Raw genomic sequence first — 20,770 nt, 5'->3', positions numbered from 1 at the left:
AAAAAAGCAAAAAAAAAAAAAAGTGTAGTTTTTACCATGAGAAAAGGTAATGCGTTTTTGTTTGTGTTTCTTCTAACTGATTAGACTTGTGATATGTGGGTAAACAACCATCCTTTCCTCTTTTTCTGTCTTTTCTCTCTTACTTTTATTATTCTCTTTTCCATTCTGGTTGGCAGGACTCCTCTAATTGCAGCTGGAGTCATTGGTGGGCTCTTCATCCTGGTCATTGTGGGCCTAACATTTGCAGTTTATGCTCGAAGGAAGAGCATCAAAAAGAAAAGGGCCTTAAGAAGATTCCTGGAAACAGAGGTGAGATGTTCATTTCTTCTGTTCATGTGTTTAAGGACTTTCATTAGAGTTAGAAGGTTTTTATGATACTCAGTTGTTAATCCAAGTGAAAATTCTATTTGGTTTTCTGCTGAGGATTTACGTTTTTATAGTATGCTTTGGTAGCTTAGAGTATAAAGAATCTGCCTGCAATGCAGGAGACCCGGGTTCAGTTCTTAGGTCTGGAAGATCCCCTGGAGAAGGGAATGGCAACCCATTCCAGTATTCTTGCCTGGAGAATTCCATGGACAGATGATGGGGTCACAAGGAGTCGGACACAACTGAGCGACTAATATTTTCTACTTTCTATTATACACAGTTGATGAAAAATCAGAGTGTATAATAAATGTAGTCAAGGCAGGCTCATGACTTAAAGAGGGCAAATAGCAAGAGTCAAGGAAATTATCATATTGGGAAAAGACAGATCTGTTTCTTTGGGGGCCAGGGGTCCATTAATAAACTCTAGGATATCAAAGTAGGAGATCTAGAAAATATCTGAGTAAGAAGATATCTTCGTAACAGAATGAGAAAAATGTTAGCAAGAGATAGGATTATTTTGGCTAAAATAAAGCCAGATCGGCAAACAATTTATGCTTTAATTAAGGGTCATTCAGTGGGTAGCCACCAATCTCATAACATCAGTGAAAAGACGAGCTTCAGGATAAAGCTTAGACCTTCCCACACTATGCATTTAATATTGTGCATGTTACTTATTGTGAATATGTAAATTATCCATAAATATTATAATTTCTTTTACATTGCCACACTGAGTTTTCTGGCATGCAAGATGATCATTTTCAGCATACAGGCTATCAGAGGGAAAGCAATTGCAGAAGAATGTGTGTTACCATAGCTTTCTCAACTTAAATCCTACCTCTGTCTCCTGATACACATACCCATGCCTGTCTGAACAATTGAGAGCAAATCTGTACTGAGACAGCCTTCTCTGAGATTGCTTTCTGTCAGTGTAACAGTCTGACTTCCTCTTAACACTGACAGGAATGGGAATATTTGTTCATTCATAAGTTTCTCACACTGATAATGAATTAAATTTTAGCTCTTTCCCCCTAGAAGTTGAATCTAGATAGAAGAAATATGTGACAGTTTCAGAAAGCTACTATAGAGCTACATGTAAGGAAATACTTTCTAATGATGGAAGTTATCTGAGATTAGAATGGGCTGTCTTGTCAATAGACTCATTCAAGCATTAAGTAGTCAGTTATAGACACAGAGTGAACATAGTAACAATTTCTACTTAAGCTGGATGATGCAGTAGACCCAACTGACCACTTTCAGCTTTGTACATGTGAACATGAATAAGTTTGGCAGGCAGAATTCTCTCATATGGCCGGTTTGGAACAGTCACTGAGAGAATCTTGAAAAGTGAAGTAAATAAACTAGAGTTGAAGAAGAATGGAAGGTTTGGTATAGCAGTGGATATTTAGATTCTTGAATAAATAGAAGACAAATTCTGTCTCTTAACCTTGTGTAGGAAAGGCTCATTGCTATGAAAGAGTTGTTTGTCTTGTTTTATTAATACGGTGCTTTCTAAGAATGCCCATCAAATTGGCATTTCATTACTAAATAAATGCACACTAATTGGTTTTGTAAGTATATTCTATTTTTTTTAAAATAGAAAGTTATCACTTAGGGCAAAATTAGATTATTGTTGAATTCCCATATTTCTCTCAGTAAAAGTAAATAACTATGATTTTCTACCATCTAAACAGAAGAGGAATTCTTAAGAGGATCAACTTAAATTTTCAATTACTGAAGCAAGAAATCTTGCCTCAGAGGTGAAAGTCGTTAAAATCTGATGTGCTGTTGGAAGGTTTTTAAAACTGATACACTTTCCCCAAATCATTTTCCCCCACAGTGTCTATTTTTCTGTTGCATACATAAAAGTAAGAAATCTTTTGTTTAACATACATTTATTGAAATGCAGATAAGCTTAATGGTTTTGTAGATGTTGTAATTTAAAAATATATTAATGAAAGACAATCCTATCTCTTAAAGTGACAGATTTGTTGCCTATATTATGGCAGATAACGTTCCAAAATTTTTCATCTATGCTATATACTGTTTTATCCTTTAACAATCTTCTAAGGTAATTATTGCTACACCAACTTTACAGATGTGAAATGAAGGGCCAGGAAGGGTAAGTTGCATTCTAAGCTTATGAGTGGCAGCAATGGTGTAAAAACCCACAGATTTAAACTTTATCATACTGCATCACAAAATAAAACTATGCTTCTTTTAATAATATAATGCTCAAATTCCTGGGGAAAAATGTGTTTGTAAAAAAAAAAATTGAATGATACTTAAGAAAATTGCAGAGGACTAAACGTATCAGGTAGAATTATGACATTTTCAAAATATGAAAGTACTGCATAGTATAGGTCTATATATGCTATGTGATAAGTCGCTTCAGTTGTGTCAGACTCCTTGCGACCCTATGGATTGTAGCCTGCCAGGCTTCTCTGTCCATGGGACTCTAGGCAGGAACACTGGAATGGGTTGCCATGCCCTCCTCCTGGAGCTCTTCCCAACCCAAGGAATCAAACCCACATCTCTTATGTCTTCTGTAATGGCAGACAGGTTCTTTACCACTAGGGCAACCTGGGAGGCCCATGTCTATATATGGAGTTCACACACACACACACACACATATATATGTTAAGTGTATCTAACCCAAAGTGCAAAAAAAAATCCAGTTCCCAAATTTACATATGATTTCTGTATGACTTTTACATGTGATTTAAGAAATAATTTATAAAAGTTTCTTATTACACACAAAGTATATATATCAAAATCTACCAAACAAATTCTGCACAGCAGGATTCAAATAAAGAGGATCCTCTGCAGGAGATTTTGTGTTCAGGTTTAATAAAGACTTGTGTGGTTCTTTCTGAGATTTATGTGACTTGCATGCAGTTATATGCATTATTACAATTTAAATTTGAAAATGAAATAGCAGTGCATTGTCAAACTATTAAAAAAAAAGCCTAATTTTATTGATTTTTTTTATCATTTTTCCCAAATTCTTGCTAACTATTCCTAACTGTTACTTATATTCATGATCCTGTTCAGCTAATTAAGTAGACTGTGATGTTCACAGGAACATTATAATAATAACCAAGTTGGAGGACCACACTGCAGTTAGCCTTGTAAACAGACATTTTGAAATAGTGTGGTGGTTTTCAAGACAATGTGAGTAGGAGTAGCCCTTAAGTATTTCCTCATGCTGAGAAAGAACAAGCTATTTGTAAAGTTTAGTTCCTTTATTAACTTTAAAAAAAAGAAGAAGCTCTTATTTGTCTCACTTGCTTTTTCCCTCAAGCATAGATAAATTTCTAAAATTTTAACATTCAGTATAGACTATTTAGTATCTGGAGTCTCTCTTTTGTCTACATTTTTGTTACTGTTGTTGTTCTTCACATAAGAAATTGGCACACATTTACATACATTTCTCCTGCTTACCCATTCTCTCTGGGAATGGCATCTAAACCATGACATCTAAAATCATCAGCCTAATCTTACCCCTTTGGGCCATAACCAGCCCCCTTCCGGATCTGGCATCGCCCACCGTAATCTCAGCTTTCAGACCTGTCCCTCTCTGTGCGTTAGTCTCTTCCGTGCCGTCTTCCTTCTTGAGGCTGTGTCTAACCTGTCCCTAGTGACAGTGTCCTCCCCCATGTCCATCCATGTTTATTATCTCAAGACTAGTTTTAAAGTCTACCTCCTTTGAGGAAGCCAAAAAAGCAAACCTCATTCTCCCTTTGTTATTTTATTCCTCTTCATTCCGTAGCATTCATTTATGATCTAGAATCAATTCATAGAGTTTTACAATTTTTTACCTGGAAGGTATTCTAGGGCCTTGTTGCTTAAAATGTGTTCAAGGAGCAACATCATAAAGAGGCATCTTCTAGAGTTCTATAAAAATGAAGATTTCAGCCCCAAATCCATACCTACTGAACCAAAATCTGCATTTTAACAAAACCCTCCAGTAATTTACACGTACATGAAAAATTTAGAAACACTGTGTTTGTTTATTGACATTGTGCTAGCTTGTTTTTTCTTTTTTTATGTATCTGCCCTGACTTCCTTGGTAAAGATAGTATATGCTTAAAAAAAAAAAGAAAAGGTAGCTTTTTTTAATTAAAAATTTTTTTATTTTTGTATTAAATTTCCTGAAGTGAAAAAAACAAAACAAAACTTTGATAGAGTACAGTTGAATAAGTAAAATCTCTGAACCTTAGCTGAAGTTGTCCAGAAGAAGGAACATGAAGTAGAATTAAAAGCCCTTTATTAGTCTCTGCTGCTGCTGCTGCTGCTGCTAAGTCGCTTCAGTTGTGTCCAACTGTGTGCGACCCCATAGACGGCAGCCCACCAGGCTCCCCGTCCCTGGGATTCTCCAGGCAAGAACACTGGAGTGGGTTGCCATTTCCTTCTCCAATGCAGGAAAGTGAAAAGTGAAAGTGAAGTCGCTCAGTCGTGTCCGACTCTTCGAGACCCCATGGACTGCAGCCCACCAGGCTCCTCCGTCCATGGGATTTTCCAGGCAAGAATACTGGAGTGGGGTGCCATCGCCTTCTCCATATTAGTCTCTAGATCTCTATAAAAAATGGGGAAAAAAACATCCCTTAGACTAGTAGACCTCAAGGTACATACTTGTTACTTGTGTTCACCCAGGTGAAGATCATCAAAAGAGAAAGAGTAGGGTTAGAGGAATGCTGAGCGATACATTTTATATACATATGGTTTGTTGATATAAAATAGGTTTGTGTGTGTTTTTTATGTGTGAGAAAGCAAACCAGACAGAAAGAGAGAGGAACACTGATTATTGGATTTAAAGTTGTATAACCTGTATTTTTTGTTTTTCTTTTGCTTTGTAGCTGGTAGAACCCTTAACTCCCAGTGGCACAGCACCCAATCAAGCTCAACTTCGTATTTTGAAAGAAACTGAGCTCAAAAGAGTGAAAGTACTTGGCTCAGGTGCTTTTGGAACTGTTTATAAAGTAAGTAAAAAATAACGCATACCATCAGTTAGTTTCAGTTTTGTTTCATACTTGTTTTAAATAATAGCCAGAGTTATTGTTCTAGCCAACCTAATTTCCTTTTTAATATTCTGTGAGAAGAATCTTTATAGTATTGAGAAGTTGCTACACAAATGAATTCATTAATTTTTATTGACCAAGCTGGTTTTGAGACAGTCATGAAAAAGCAGGAAATACTGATGCAAAGCCCTCTCAGTCTCTTCTGAGCTCCTTTTGATATCATCTGCCTTTGGCAAATTTGTCCTTATTTCGGAATACCCAGATCCAACCCATTTACCTTTGCCCCTACACAGGGAGATATCCTAGACAGACTTAGGCAATGTGCTCTTCTTTCTTTGCTCTTCTCTTCTGTTCTTTGATCCTGTCAACTACAAATTGGCACTTGCCATGGACACTTGATATTTACCTCTACAAACATTAAATCATGTGCTGCTGATTTTCAGCATCCCCTGAAAGGAGTTTAGGGTGGAGAACAGAAATGAGGCATTCTGTGCTCAGGGAAAAATTGGCAGAACAGGTCTTCAGGTAGGTATTTTCAGGAGCCGATTTTATGAACCCAATTCTTACATCTCCTCGTACGTAGAAAAGTACTAAAATGCTTCAGAGTGATGACTTACTCATGACTAGCAAAAGGCTTCATGAGACTAGCAGATATCTTCTGGAAACGTGCTCAATTGCATGTACTCTCTCTCCACCAAAATCACATAAATACTGACCTTCCCCTTCTTTGGAGCAGTTTGTTAGAGCTATTTGAGGTGCTGTATCCTGGGCTTCAGTCCTCATTTTGCCCCAAATAAAATTTCGTTGCACTTCTCACGTGCATTTTTTTAAATCAACAATCCAAAGACCTATCCATCAGGACCCTACTAGCCCATCTCTTCAGAACACACAGAAATACACTGATGTGTTAGTAAAACTAGTTTCTAAAGCACTTTTTTGCCTACCTTATAACATTTATAATTTAACAGATAATTTCCAGTTTTAATGTCTTCACCATTACATGCAAACTAAAAAAGTGACTTTGTAAAGTTCAGGTTAGATAGAAGGAGACGGTAACATCATGGGTTTTAAATAAGAGAGATATTTCTGGAAAGGGAGAGTTCAAATGAAGGCATTTGTATGTTTACTTATTTAACTTAATTACAAAACCAATTCAAAGGCCAAGCTCAAGGTTAATTGTGGTGAAATTTATTTTTAATTGTAAATAACAAGAATAAGAGACTCTGTTGGGATAATACTAAATCCTTTTTGTAATGTCCATTACTTCAATTACCAAAATTTGCTTTGACAAATTTCTTAAAGCGATATGCAAGCTTACATTTTAAAGAATATATCAGCTAAAATATGTCAGATCTTAAGAATTTTGTATCTTAAAATGTTTTTTTTTATATTAAAAGCAGAATTATTTACTGGAAGTTATTAATGATTGGAATATAAACCTTAATTTTCTCTCCTGAGTTTACCAAAAATAATCTCATCTCTTTAAAATAAAATTTTATTTCTATGGTCAAATGCAAATGTTTCTAAATCTCCTGTTCTGTGTATTTTGTTCAGTTAAATTTAAAATTATTAGCTGACTTGGTACTTTCTGGTCTTCAAAATCTTTGTATGTTCAGAGACACAAACTATCTTATCTGTTTCTCTTAATTATATCACGTTAGAAAAATATGGACTTCCATTTTAAAAGTAACTCAATGTTGAAATGTACCTGGCATATAATCACCCTTATGTTTTTAAAGATGATATGGTCTGGAAATTGAATTTTATTGTAAATCATGAATACTGTATAACTCAAGACCAAATGTTGTCTAGTAACCTCAGCAGGGAAAAATATTAATTATTTTGACATTTAATAATAAAGCCTTATTAATAATGTTTTATTAGCAACACTTATTTTCCCATTGTCCAAGAGTGGTGTACACTTATTGAAATTACTTCTATTAAAAGCTTTTTGAAAGTTCCATAAGTATGTTTAAATTTTATTCCTATAGTGTGTATGGTTGACCTTAAGTATTAATTAAAATTATTAGTTCTTACGAGGACATGCTATCTTAAACTATAAAGAATTATTCTTGACCACAGAAATGCAAATTTGCCTAGCCAATTACCAGTTAATTTTTCCATCTGCTTGGAGTAATGCTGTGCTTAAACATAAACTATTTGAACCAATATCATAGGTATCAACATAGTTGAATTTTGATCCCATGGGGCCTAGGAAATAATGACTATATGGCTATACTTATTTTGAAAGCAGTGAAAATTAATTTATAGTGAATTTATTTTCTTATTTTGAAAGTATACTTTAGATATATTTTCATATTGATTATGTATCTTTATAAGGTAACCGCTTCTCAGGTTACTTTATTGAGTAATGGTAAGCCTGTTCTCCACTTTAGTACCATCAATAAGAAATCAAGCCTTGGGCTTTTCCCCTCTATTTCTACATTAATAATTTTTTTTTTAATTGTACCATAGGAAGCTTGGCCTATTATTTTGCATTTGACAGATGGATTTCCCTATTCACTATTAAATTCACTTCTAAAGGTTTAAGTCTTTTTTTTCTTTATTATTTTGACTTTTTAATAATTCCTATGTTTCTATCCTCTCTTATGTTATTACCACTTTGGGTAACATATATACATTTTAGCATAGAAGTACTACGTGAAAAAGTTTCAAAAATCTTTATAATTACAAGCAAATGATATTAAGAAAATCAAGAAGTGGAACTGTTCGCTTCCTTTCATTTTAATGTTAAAACTGTCCTTAGAAGATGTTTTTAATGTCAAGGCTAATAAATTAAAATTTGAGATATTTTTTTACATGTAGACTCATATCTGTTTCTGTATGCCTTTGGAAGGATACACTTAAAAAATGTTCTTGTATATTTCATGCATTCCTATGTTATCAGGATCATTGTCCTCAGTTAAATGGTGGAATTATTTACCCAGAAATGCTGTTATTTAAGATAACATTATACTTTAATCAAACTCTACCTATTTTATACTTTCCCACAATACATAGATGTTGTTCATATTGTATTTCTATAGGAAAAGAAAACTCGCAATGACTAATGTAAATATTTTATATTACTTTAGAAATAATAAAAAGCCTTGGTACATACATAGTATTAAAGAATATAGACAAATTAATATGTGTTCAATACTCCTTAGTACTTGCCTTTTAAAACTAATTCTTAAAAAGTCACCTTAGAACATTAGTTCTTAAATCAATCTGAATTTTGATGCATGAGAATGTGCTTTTTTATCTTATTGTATTTTTAGTTGCAGAATAATTAGATAATATTAAAGCTGAGAAGAATCACTAACATTACATAGCCCAGTCTTCTAAATTGCAAATAAGACAATTGAAGTTCAAAAATCAGAACAGCCTTCTCAAAGTCATAAGAAATTGATGATATCATCCAAGTCAAATATTGTTTTATATATATTTCAATGATTTTTCCTTTCTTTTTTTTTTAACTGTTTAAAGCTTTTTTTGTGTATACAAATGAATTTTATAATAGTGTAAACACCTTGAAAGCAGAATACATATTTGATTCATTTTCTGGTAATGAAAGCACATAACTGGTTAAATCAAATTTTGTGTCTGATCTAAATGTTGTATCTGTGTTAATATAGATTTAATGTGAAATTTTTTTCCCCACAAAGGGTATTTGGGTCCCTGAAGGAGAAACAGTGAAGATTCCTGTGGCTATTAAGATTCTTAATGAAACAACTGGTCCCAAAGCCAATGTGGAATTTATGGATGTAAGTACAGACACCAGGCGATCACATTTTTATCCATTATTGACTACTTTTAAAATTAAAAAAAAAAAGACTCTAACTTCAAACTGTCTTCTCTTGTAATGGCATAATGTTATAACTAAAGACTTGAACAAGGATCAAAAAACTTTTGCTTAAAAGACCAGAGAATAAATATTACAGCTTATTCCTGCAATGTGATCTTTGTGGCAACTACTCAGCTCTCTCCTTTTGGTAAATTATCAGCCATAGACAATTAAAAAAAATAGTGCAGGAATGAGTATGACTGTGTTCCAGTAAAACTTTATTTACACGAGCAAGCTGAAGGCCAGGTTTGGCCTGCAGACCAAATCCTGCTCTCAAGGGCCGTGTGTTTAAGCACTGTGCCAAACTGCATTTGAGAGTAGTGATGATGATTTGAAAAATTAACCAGACTGTTTTGTTTTATTGTTGTTATCATCTGTTTAGTTGAAAACATCAATCAAGATTAGTTTCGATAGTTGCCATTAAATTTAAATTAGGAACCTAGTAACTCAGATAATTGCTCATTGAAACTTAGTTTTTTCAATTCAAACTCTGAAGACAAGACCTCATAGGTAAAATGCTCCAACTATAGAATAGCTCACTGGTAGCTCAGCTGGTAAAGAATCTGTCTGCAATGTGGGAGATCCCTGGTTCCATTCCTGGGTCAGAAAGATCTGCTGGAGAAGAGATAGTCTACCCACTCTAGTACTCTTGGGCTTCCCTGGTGGCTCAGACAGTAAAGAATCCGCCTGTAATGAAAGAGGCTTAGGTTCGATTCCTCAGTTGGGAAGATCCCCTGGAGAAGGGAACAGCTACCCACTCCAGTATTCTTTCCATGAGAATCCCCATGGACAGAGGAGCCTGGCAGGCCCCAGTCTGACTTTCACTTTTTTCATAGAATAGTAAGAGAGTTCTGAAAAGTAAGTGTACTTTATAAGGTCAATCAGAACTTTGATTTCCCCTAGCAAAAATTCTAGATTGAACTGTTCAGCAAATTTCAGAAGATACGACAGATGAGACTTGATATGTAGCATGCTGTTATTTTTTTACATTCAACACAAGGTATCTTGCCAGGGGTACTATCAAAGACCCATATGATCCTTTCTCTAACTTTAGCATAATGTCTTCAGTAATAAGAATGATTTTGATTTTCAAATGACCTTTATATAAAAGTATATGCACTCTGATTTTTAAAAAGATGAATTGCTGTGCATTTCTATCCTTCTCTCTTGTAAGCTCTTTTGTTAAGTTTTATAGGAGCTCATTTCGTGGTGCTGGATAATTTGGGTATAATGCTATGACCATCTTATATAGGTCTACTTTTAATAAGTTATTGGTTTTCGTATAATAGGGCTGATAATTTTAGTGAAACCAACCAGTTGCTCTGATTGATTGATGCTGATGCCAAAAGCTCTATTTATTATTGTTGATTGCCAAAAGCTCAAAGTGTTATTGTACCTTAGTCCTTAAGTTGTGTCCGACTCTTTTATGACTCCATGGACTATAGCCCATCAGGCTTCTCTATCCATGGTGTTTCCCAGGTAAGATTACTGGAATGGGTTGCTATTGCTTTCTCCAGGAGATAGTCCAGACTCAGGGATTGAACCTGAGTCTCATGTATTGGCAGGTGGGTTCTTTTCCACTAGGACCACCTGAGAAAGCCCCTGCTTGCCTGTACCAGTGCAAAATCGAATCTCCAAGACAGAGCTTGGGTGAAGTAGAAAAGAATAGCTTATTGCTTTGCAAGGCAGAGGGGAACAAAGCAGGTTTTCACTCTTGAAATTGGTTGTCCCAACCCTGGATGGTTTAGTGAGGAGTTTTATAGCAGTGGTTTAAGGGTGGAGTTGCTGATAAAATTAGGGTGTATGCTGGGGCTGCATTCCTTTAATAGGGCCTCAGTTGCTCTCTTGAAAGTTTTGAGTTCCTTTTATCTGGAATGAAGAATGCTACTCTTCCATTTGTTGGAGGTTTTAGTTCTTTTTTGAACTATGGTGTTGGAGAAAACTGTTGAGAGTCCCTTGAACTGCAAAGAGATGCAACCAGTCCATTCTAAAGGAAATCAGTCCTGAATATTCATTGGAAGGACTGATGCTGAAGCTGAAGCTCCAGTACTTTGGTCACCTGATGCGAAAAACTGACTCATTGGAAAAGTCCCTGATGTTGGGAAATATTGAATGCAGGAGGAGAAGGGGATGACAGAGGATGAGATAGTTGGATGGCATCACTGACTCGATGGACGTGAGTTTGAACAAGCTCTAGGAGTTGGTGATGGACAGGGAAGCATTGTGTGCTGCAGTCCGTGGGGTTGCAAAGAATCAGACGGACTGAGTGACTGAAGTTAGTTCTGTAAAGAGCTCAAAGATATTGTTATGTATATCTCTTGAGAGGAAACAGGGCCCTGCCCCAAGGCTACACTATTTTTTCTAGGCTGTTCCTCCCTTGTCTCTGCATCTCCTCCCTTCTCTGATTAGCAACTGTTTGAACCTCTCTTTTAGAACTCAGGCAAGGTTGTGGAGGCTGAGCAAAAAGGCTCCCAGGCCCAGGAGCCCCACAGGGTCCTGCTTAGTTTCAGCGCTGTGTCTTACCGATTGCTAAATATTTTAAAAATGATCTTTGTTGCATATCTACCAACACCTATCTAACATCTGTTGAATCCAGTAACTAAATATTCTTCCTTCTGCACTCTAAAAATTCTGACACTCTCTGCAGTTGATTCATATATTAATATGTAAAACTGAAGACTTTTTCAGCAATGTCACAGTATAAATTTGTGAAAGGAACTTTCAAAGTAAAAATGACAATGTGTAGACACAGTGTAGGTTAATATGTAAAACTGGTATAGAAAGATCTTACTCAGTCTAGACTGCAGCCAAAGCTGAAATTCACAAGAATGCTAATAATCTCTGCTGGAGAATTGGATAGCCATTTTTGTCATATTTCCATGGAAACAGACTGGCAAAAAGGGGTTAAGAGGCTACAGAATAATCACCTAGGAAAGAAGCTCTGAAAACCTCATCATGATTTTGAATGATTATTTGAAAGCTCCTAACCCCATTCATTTTTTCTTTTCCCTCATCTGAAGTCTATTCCCATGGAAACAGAAGTAGGGATGGCAGCTTGAAGTCATAGATTTCTGCTGAAATTTAGATGAGGCTCTGATTGAGCCATGAAAGGAATCATTTTTCTAGATAGTTGATGGATCTGGTGACCAACAGACTCTAAATAGTCTGATCTTATTAAAAGTGAAAAAAAAAAAAAAAGAAATGAGGGAAAATATTTTGACTGTACTTTTCCTACCTGCTGAATAGTTGCTAGAAGATTAACAGATTGATGGACTGCTATTGGCAGAGTTTCAATAGATAGCAAGCATTTTCTCAACTTATGATTAAAACACAGCTGAACTGGCAAAATTAACGGTGAATTAAGCATTTTAAGTAGACTGGTATAACTTTAATTCAAACACATAGCTACTCTTCGTACCTAAGTTTTTAGCTCATCTGTCATGTGTGTAGAGCATTATAAGTGCTTAAATAACATATCAATAAAAAGGTCTTTGTTAGCAAAACTGTTTGTAATTTGGACCTAAGAATTGAGCTGAAATTGCAAATATTCCCACACTTTTTAAGTTAAAAGTCATTTTTGGCATATGTCTTAGTTTAAGTTGTTCCAGAAGCAGAAGCTGACCGTGAGACAAGGATTTGAGTGAAAGTAGTTTATTTTGGAGGTGAGGGACTCATCAGTAAGGAGAAATGGAAATGAGAAAGGGGAATCAGTAAAACCAACTGCCATCATGAGTGACTGGAGTTTCTTTCCATTGGAGAGATTCTGGCAGCTCGTGTAGGACATATGCCTCAGAGTTACTCTCCTTAAAGTTCAAGGGAGGTGATGGAAGGACTCCAGCTGTCAGTCTTTGATTGAGGGATACTGGAAGAGAAACACATTTATTCATTTATTCTCCTGCATGCCCTACCTGCTGAATGTGGCAAAACAAGCTTCAGTAGCAACAGAAAGCCACTGGGCAAAGGAAGGCAGGAGAAAGTCAGTACAGCCCTATGGGAGAACATTCCAAGGATAACTTTCAAACAAGAGTAAATGCGTCCATGCTACATATCTCTTTTGAAAACTGGTTCTGTAGATATGTATTGGTATATGTGTGTGAGTGTGTGCATGTGTGCCTACGCTTTATATCATTTTATAGGAGGAAAATAAAGTTTCTTTTGTAAAGAAACTGTGTACATTTATGAATATGAAGTGTCGGGGGAGTTTGTAATTTCCTCAGTTCTGTCTCACCACAGCAAAAATTTGAAGCGAAGGATGAATCAGTGTTACATCTCAGTTTTATTAGGAAAAACAAAGGATAGTACACCCTTGAGGAGTAGGACAGGTGGACCCAAAAGTCAAGAGAAGAGAAGAGAGGCCTCAAATCTTCTAGTCTTCCCCTTTTATACATTTGTCTCCTCATCCCTGAGCCTGCCCTATGTAAATTGGGCTAGCCAAGAGGGCTGTTTGTTTTACCTGAGGTCCTTGGACCTTCCTTTGTTCTATTTTCACAGGCTTTTCCCTTCTTTGTCTTTTAGCCTCTGACCTTCTGGACTCCTTTTTCCTATTATAACTACCTAACCTGCTCCCCTTAAGAGGTAGGAGGCCCAGTTCTTTGGGAATAGGGGCATCAAGGTTTCTCTGGCTACTTTCTGCTGAACTGGGTTGGTGAGGGGCATGGGGCCTCCCCCTCTTGCTAGTCTCAAGCCTCAGAGTCCTTATAGCGGTGTCCGTCTAAGGGTGAGTGATATTTTCCCTGGTTGGCTATAGTTTTATATACATCCTTGTTGAACTGGTGCTGCATATTGTAGCTTGTTGACCTGGGCAGAGACAAAATGGGTTAGACAGTTGATAATACATGGAGCACTCATAAGCAGCATCAATATGATGCTGATAACATCCTTGTGATAACAAGGATTAGTAGGAGCATTAGCCAACTCCAAATTTCCCCTCACCACGAGAAAGATCCCCCAAAGAGAATGCAGCTACCCCATGAACTCCCCAGCTTGTTCTTTGAGATCCTGTAGGGTCTGAATGTTTTTCTTGAGGACATGAGACTTTCTTTAACTTCAGTTCAGTTCAGTTCAGTTGCTCAGTCGTGTTCAACTCTTTGCGACCCCATGAATTGTAGCACACCAGGCCTCCCTGTCCATCACCAACTCCCAGAGTTCACTCAAACTCATGTTGGAGGTATTTACCCAGAAACAACACATCTCATTCAAGATGGCTCAAGTTCCTCCTTTTTCAGGGATCAGGAGATCTATCTTCTGTCTGTTTTGGAGTACAACCCCTGCCAAGCTGTGTTGACTCTTTAGAGCTGAGAAATCTTATCCCCAGAAACTTAATTTTGGGGGTATTCATTAGAATGGCACTCATTTGTAGTTCTGAATAGGTATATGAGATCTCCTAGGGGCTCACAGCTGTATTGAGTGTCCTTTTCTGTTTTCTTCCATGGCTTGACTCAGGAATAGTGAATACAGAAGTCATGTCCTGGTATCTTGACTGCTGTGGGAGTAAAAAGTATTACAGGGTAGGGGCCTTCCATGTGGGCTGGAGTTGAGCCTTGGGGACCCATCTTTCCAGATGTTAATTAGGACTTGGGCCCCTGGAGCATATAGTGGTGACTCTTTAGAATCTTTTGATCCTGGTTGACACCCCACAAGCATACATCCTGTTGGAATTGCCCAATGGCCATGGTATAAGACCAGAGAGTCTGAGCCTCTGGGTCTAGGAAGAGGTTGTTGACATAAACAAGAGGTCTCCCTATAGCATCTCATAAGGACTAAGACCAACCTGTTCCTTAGGGGCAATGTGGGTGCAGAGGAGAGCTATTGCCAAAGCCTCCTTCCATCCCAGGGAGGTCTCCCGGGTTATCTTTTTTATTGCTTATTTTAAGAATTGGTTGACTCTTTCTACTTTTCCTGAAGACTGAGGCCTCCAGGCATGATGGAGATAATAAGTAATGCCCAATGCTTTAATGACCCCTTGGGTGACCTTAGAAGTAAATAATGTCCCATTGTCACTTTGTAATGATCTGGGTAGACCAAATCTTGGAATGATTTCATGGAGCAGTTTTTTTTTACTACCTCCTCAGCCTTCTCACTCCATGTGGGAAAGCTTCAATCCATCCTGTGAATGTATCTATCATGACTAATAGGTATTTATACCCTTGAGAAACTGGCATCTGGGTGAAGTCTATCTGCCAGTTTCTCCTGGGTAGGTCCCATGTCATTGGATGGGCTGGGCCAGCTGGGGTCCTCAAGCTCTTTGCGGGGTGTTTAATTGGCAAGTGGGACAAGAGGAGACCACTTGCCTCATAGTCATTTGGAGGCTTGTTCCTCTGAAGGACTTTTCTAGTAATCTTTGGAGGGCCTTTTCCCCAGATGAGTGGTGGCATGTAAGGAATTAACCAACTTTCACTGGAGGTTCCCAATGGGAGAAAAAGGAGTCCCTCCTTTTGGAACCACCCCATATGATCTTGAAAGCCATCACTCTTAGTTTTAAGGGTCTCACCTTCAAGATGTGAAGGAGTTTCTGGCAAACTAGTCTGTGGAACTAAGATTCCTGTTAGGTCATTATTCTGTAATGCTGCTCTCTTAGCTGCCTGATCAGCTACTTGGTTCCCTCGTGCCACTTCGGTGCTCCCTTTTTGGTGTCCTTTATAGTGGGATACTGAAACCTCAGCAGGCAGATGAACTGCCTCCAAGAGCCTAAAGATTTGATCACCATATTTGAATGGTGACCCTCGGGTGGTCAAGTGGCCTCTTTTTTTTCCAAATAGCAGCATGTGCATGTAGCACCAGAAAGGCATATTTGTAGTCAGTGTAAACGGCCACTCTTTTTCCTTTTCCCAGCTCTAAAGCTCGATTCAGGGCTATGAGCTCAGCTAATTGGACTGAAGTATCTGGTGGCAAAGGTTTAGCCTCTATGGTCTCAAAATTGTAGACTACTGCATATCCAGCTCGTCTTTTTACATCCAATACAAAGCTTATTCCATCAGTGTACTAGATTTCCTCAGGATTGGTCAGAGGATCTTCTGACAATCTCTCTCAGGATTTTGTCCAGTTGTCCAAGGTTATAGGCAAGAGTGACAGGGGAGAGAGCCCTCAGGGGTAGTCAGGAGAGCAGCTGATTTAAGAATCTCACAAGGGGATATAGTCAGGCCTGGATTTTCCATCAGCACTGCTTGATATCTGAGGATTTTTTGATCAGACACCCATAAATGGCCTCTCCCATTTAGGAGTTGTTTCACTTGGTGGCTGGTAAAAATAGTTCGTCCCCAAAAGAGAGTTTTAAAGCATCTTCTATCAGGATTACAACAGTTGCAAGATTTCAAAGGCAGGGAGGCCAGCCTTGGGTGGTTGGGTCAAGTTCTTGGATAAGTAAGCTACAGGCTGGGCTCAGGTCCCAACCTTGTTAACAATCCCAAAGCTATTCCTTCTTTTTCATGGACATAAAGTTGGAATGCTTTTTCTGGGTCTGGCCACCTCAAGGCAGGTGCTTGAGTTAAGGCTTGTTTTAGTGTAGTCTCTGCCTTCTTTTGAGGAGTTCCCCACATCAGTGGGATTGAATCATCCCATCCCTTCAAGCTTTCATATAAGGGCTGGGCAATTAGAACATAGTTGGATATCCAGATTCTAATATGCCCAGTTAGCCCCAGGAAAGCTCACAAAACTGGAGAATTCCTTGTATTCGATCAGAGGACAGCCTCCTGGACCCATATATAATCTGAACTCCCAGATAAGTGACTTTTGTCTCCACCATCTGTGCCTTAGCACAGGAGACTTTATATCCCCTCTCTGCCAAAATGTTTAGAACCTGAATTGCATATTGTTGGGCATTTTTCTCATCTGGAGAGCAGATTTGTAGGTCATCTACATATTTTAATATTTTCCTATTAGGTCCCAGGTCCAGATCTAGGAGATCCTGGCTAAGAGCCTTCTTAAACAGGTTGGGGGTATCTCTGAACCCCTGAGGTAATACTGTCCAAGTCATCTGTTGGTGTTTTTCTCCTGAAGCCTCCTATTCAAAGGCAAAAAGTTGTTGGGATTCTTTAGCCAACGATATGCAAAAGAATCCATCTTTGAGATCCAAGACTGTAAACCACTTGGCACTGTGCAGGATTTCTCCCAAAATTACATAGAGATTGAATATTGTGGGATGGAGAAGGGCTATAGCTTCATTTACGATCTGAAGGTCTTGAACCATTCACCAGGTCCCATGCTTTTTCTTTATAGGGAGGATTGGGGTGTTACACGGTGAATTTGTGGGGACCGTTAGCCCACAGGCATGGAATTTATTTATTAGAGGCTGTAGTCTTTCCTGAGCTTCTCTTCTGAGGGGATATCATTTCCAGTTTGGAAACCGAGTGGGATCTCAGAGGACAATGATGACCTGTTCAGCAGGGTGGGCTCATCTAGGAGTCCCCTGGGCCCACACCTGGGGGTTAATTTTGTCCTCCCATAGCTTTTGGTCCTCCCTATTGGACAGAGTGTAATGGGTTCCTAAGTAGTAACAGAAGCTGTAGAGCTCTAGGGGCTGAAAAAGCTTCCCATCACAAGGGTGGTCCCCAGTTTAGTGAGTATATCTTTTCCCAATAAGGGAGTAGGACATTCAGAGACTACCATAAACTGGTGGGAAAATATTTGTCCATCCCAGCAACTAAGTGCTTGGGTGAATCTTTTAGTAATTGTTTTTCCTTTAGCACCCAACATGGTACAGGTTTGGAAGGAGAAGACTCCGGAGGAAGAGGTCAGGACAAAGTAGGTAGCCCCTGTGTCAACCAAGAAATTCTTGGATCTACCAAGTTGCACCCTTGGCTCCAGTCCTGTGATGGCTATCTGTGGCAGGCAGGCTGGCTGGAGTGGGCTGCTTCAGTACTGATGAACCATCCTGAGGGAATGCTTGGCGCTCGTGGGTCCTGAGGGCAGAGTGCCACCCAATGTCCCAATTGATGGCATTTGTAGCAAACCATTTTAGGAGACTTCTCAGGGTTTGGACACTCTTTGGCCCAATGTCCCGCCTGTCTACAGATTAGGCATTTGCCCTGTACCTTTTCCTTCAAATACTCAGGGTTTGCATAAGGCTTCCCTGGAGGGGCTTCCCTGGTGGCTCAGATGGTAAAACGTCTGCCTGCAATACAGGAGACCCAGGTTCAATTCCTGGGTTGGGAAGATCCCCTGGAGAAGGAAATGGCAATCCACTCCAGCACTCTTGCCTGGAAAATCCCATGGACGGAGGAGCCTGATAGGCTACAGTCTATGGGGTCGCAAAGAGTCGGACATGACTGAGCGACTTCACTTCACTTCCCTGGAGGGCATGGCTTATCTCTTTCCTTCTATCCCTTTCCTGGGCCTTGGCCTCCCTCCCCTGTTCTCTGTTAAAGAAGGTATTGGTGGCTGTCTGGACCATCTCATCTAAAGAGGCAGCAGGGTCCTGCTTCTGGGGCTGTAACTTTATCCTGATGTCTGATGCACACTGGGACAGGAATTTGTCCTTTAAAATCACCTGTCCCTCAAAAGAGTCTAAGTCCAGATTGGTAAACTTTTGGAGGGCCTCTTTTAGACTTTCCAGAAAGGCAACAGGATTCTCATTGGACTCCTGAATTATTGCTGAGATCGGGCATAGTTCCATGACTAATAGGCTTCCTTCTATTTCCATGGGTAGACTTCCTTAGGGGTGAGTCTTTCTGAAGCTTATCCTACCCAGTACTGTTGCAACCTGAGAGCCAGCTGTCCCTGGGTCAGGATGCAGATCCCCAGGCAAGTTGACGCATGAGAGCCTCCTGGAGATTGAATCCCTGAGCAGGTCAAGGCATGTTGGCCTCCCAAGAATTGGGTCCCTGGGCAGGTTGAGGTATGTCGACCTCCTGGGAACCCTGGACTGGCAGACCCCTGAGCAAGCTGAAGAATGACATCCTTCCAAGGACCAGATCCCTGGGCAGGTAGAGGCAGGTCGGCTTTCTGGGACCCCTGGACTGGAGTTGGGTGTCCCCAAGGTCTCCAGCATGACCAGTGCTGGGTAGAATTAAGGGATTGTAATCTTAACTTATTGCTGATTTGTCCACCACGGATGGGAATAGATATCGTGATGTAAAGCTATCCAAGCCTGTGCCCTGAGACTGGGAACCCGGTGAATCAGCCCTAAGCCTTATCTTGTTACTGCTCTGAGGGAATGTAAGTCATTGATTTCCTCTCCTAGTCCTCCATAAGAGCAGTTTAGAGTGTATCCAGTGGTAAACATTTCATTGTCATAGATCTAACTCAGGTAATAGCAGAAGTAATGACAAAGCAGTGGGTTATCTGGTCCTGTAAGGGGCATTAAGAGTATTTTAATAATAAGTAGGCTGGAGCAATGTTGCCTACAAGGGGGCAGGATCCTGGTTGTAGGAGTTAGTAAGTGGCTTAAGAACAAATTGAGAGACCAGATGTTCCATTAAAGTGGAGTGGAGATTTGATCCAGGGGTATGTTTGTAGCTTTAGAAGGGTGGCAAGGGTTTGGGCCAAATGGCCTGCAGGGCTAACTCCCAAAGTGGCAAACATCATCCCTGGATGCCCCACTGCCCTTGAAGGGATGCCAGGAGGTGGACTTCTAGCAGGCATTGTGTGCCTGTCACCTGGCTTACTGGGTTCACTGAGAGATGCTGTTGTTGCACATGTTGTTGGAAACATGGAAGATGAAGGCCTGGATATCTAGAGAGATTGGATATTATACAGTATTTTCCCCTTAGGACAGCTGATTTCTAGTTGTCCCTCCAGAAGATTGTAGAAGCAACATTGTGGGCCCGGAAATTTTCCCGGGCTCAGGAAAAGAGCATGAAACTGGAGGGAAGGGGGCAGGGCTTAAAAGAATGACATAACCCAAGTGCATAACAGAAACCAATTAAAATCAAATGGGTCCAAGATGACAAGTCAAATTCAATTAAACCCATTGATTCTCAATCTGCAAACTAAGCGACACACCAGAGGTGCCAGGACAGTTTCAAGGCACTGTCAAAATGAGGACAAACTGTCAAAATAATTGGGGAATGTCCAACATTCCGCAATTGGAATGATCCTCCCACTCGTTAGCATATGAAATCACCCAGTTGGGGTTGGGGTGGGGAACTAGCCACAGCACATCCATGGCCACTGCACTGTCCTCTGTGATGGCCCACACCCTGTGGAGTACGCTTCTCTCTGAATCTGAACAAATGCACCTCTTACCTATTGCTGTGTCTCTCACTGATTTTTTGGAATGAGACATGCTTTATTAGGTCCTGAAGCCAGGCAGCATGGGTTTTGGCTGGGCTCAAGTCCCAGGAGAGAAGAGCTGAAGGATGGACGGGAGGTAAAAGCAGTGGGAAAAATGTGCTGAGAAATCCCCTTCATAATCTGCCAGAAAATCTACTAACTACCTGACCTGTGCTCACAGTTTTCATTGGTCTGATCCTTGGCATAAAGAAGATTAAGGACAGATGAACCCCACTCCCGCTTGGGCAACAGCTACTGGGGCCCAGCAGATAGTGGAGCTTTTGGGACACACTGAGGAGCAGCCCCTGCCAGAGTACCTCATTTGCACCCA

At 39.4% G+C, this 20,770-nt stretch overlaps 1 protein-coding gene across 1 annotated transcript in view; it reads left to right on the top strand.

Moving 5' to 3' along the window:
* Positions 1-20,770, top strand: part of ERBB4 (erb-b2 receptor tyrosine kinase 4) — a 1,285,626-nt gene that overhangs the window by 1,035,965 nt on the left and 228,891 nt on the right. Inside the window, 3 exon segments of the mRNA XM_010861119.1 lie at positions 177-309; positions 5,223-5,345; positions 9,053-9,151. Of these exon segments, the coding sequence (XP_010859421.1) occupies positions 177-309; positions 5,223-5,345; positions 9,053-9,151 (355 nt within the window).

Source organism: Bison bison, unplaced genomic scaffold (genome assembly GCF_000754665.1).
Source record: "Bison bison bison isolate TAMUID 2011002044 unplaced genomic scaffold, Bison_UMD1.0 scf7180017864471, whole genome shotgun sequence".
In the NCBI taxonomy this organism is placed as follows: Eukaryota; Metazoa; Chordata; class Mammalia; order Artiodactyla; family Bovidae; genus Bison; species Bison bison.
This window is presented reverse-complemented; position numbering and strand designations above follow the sequence as displayed.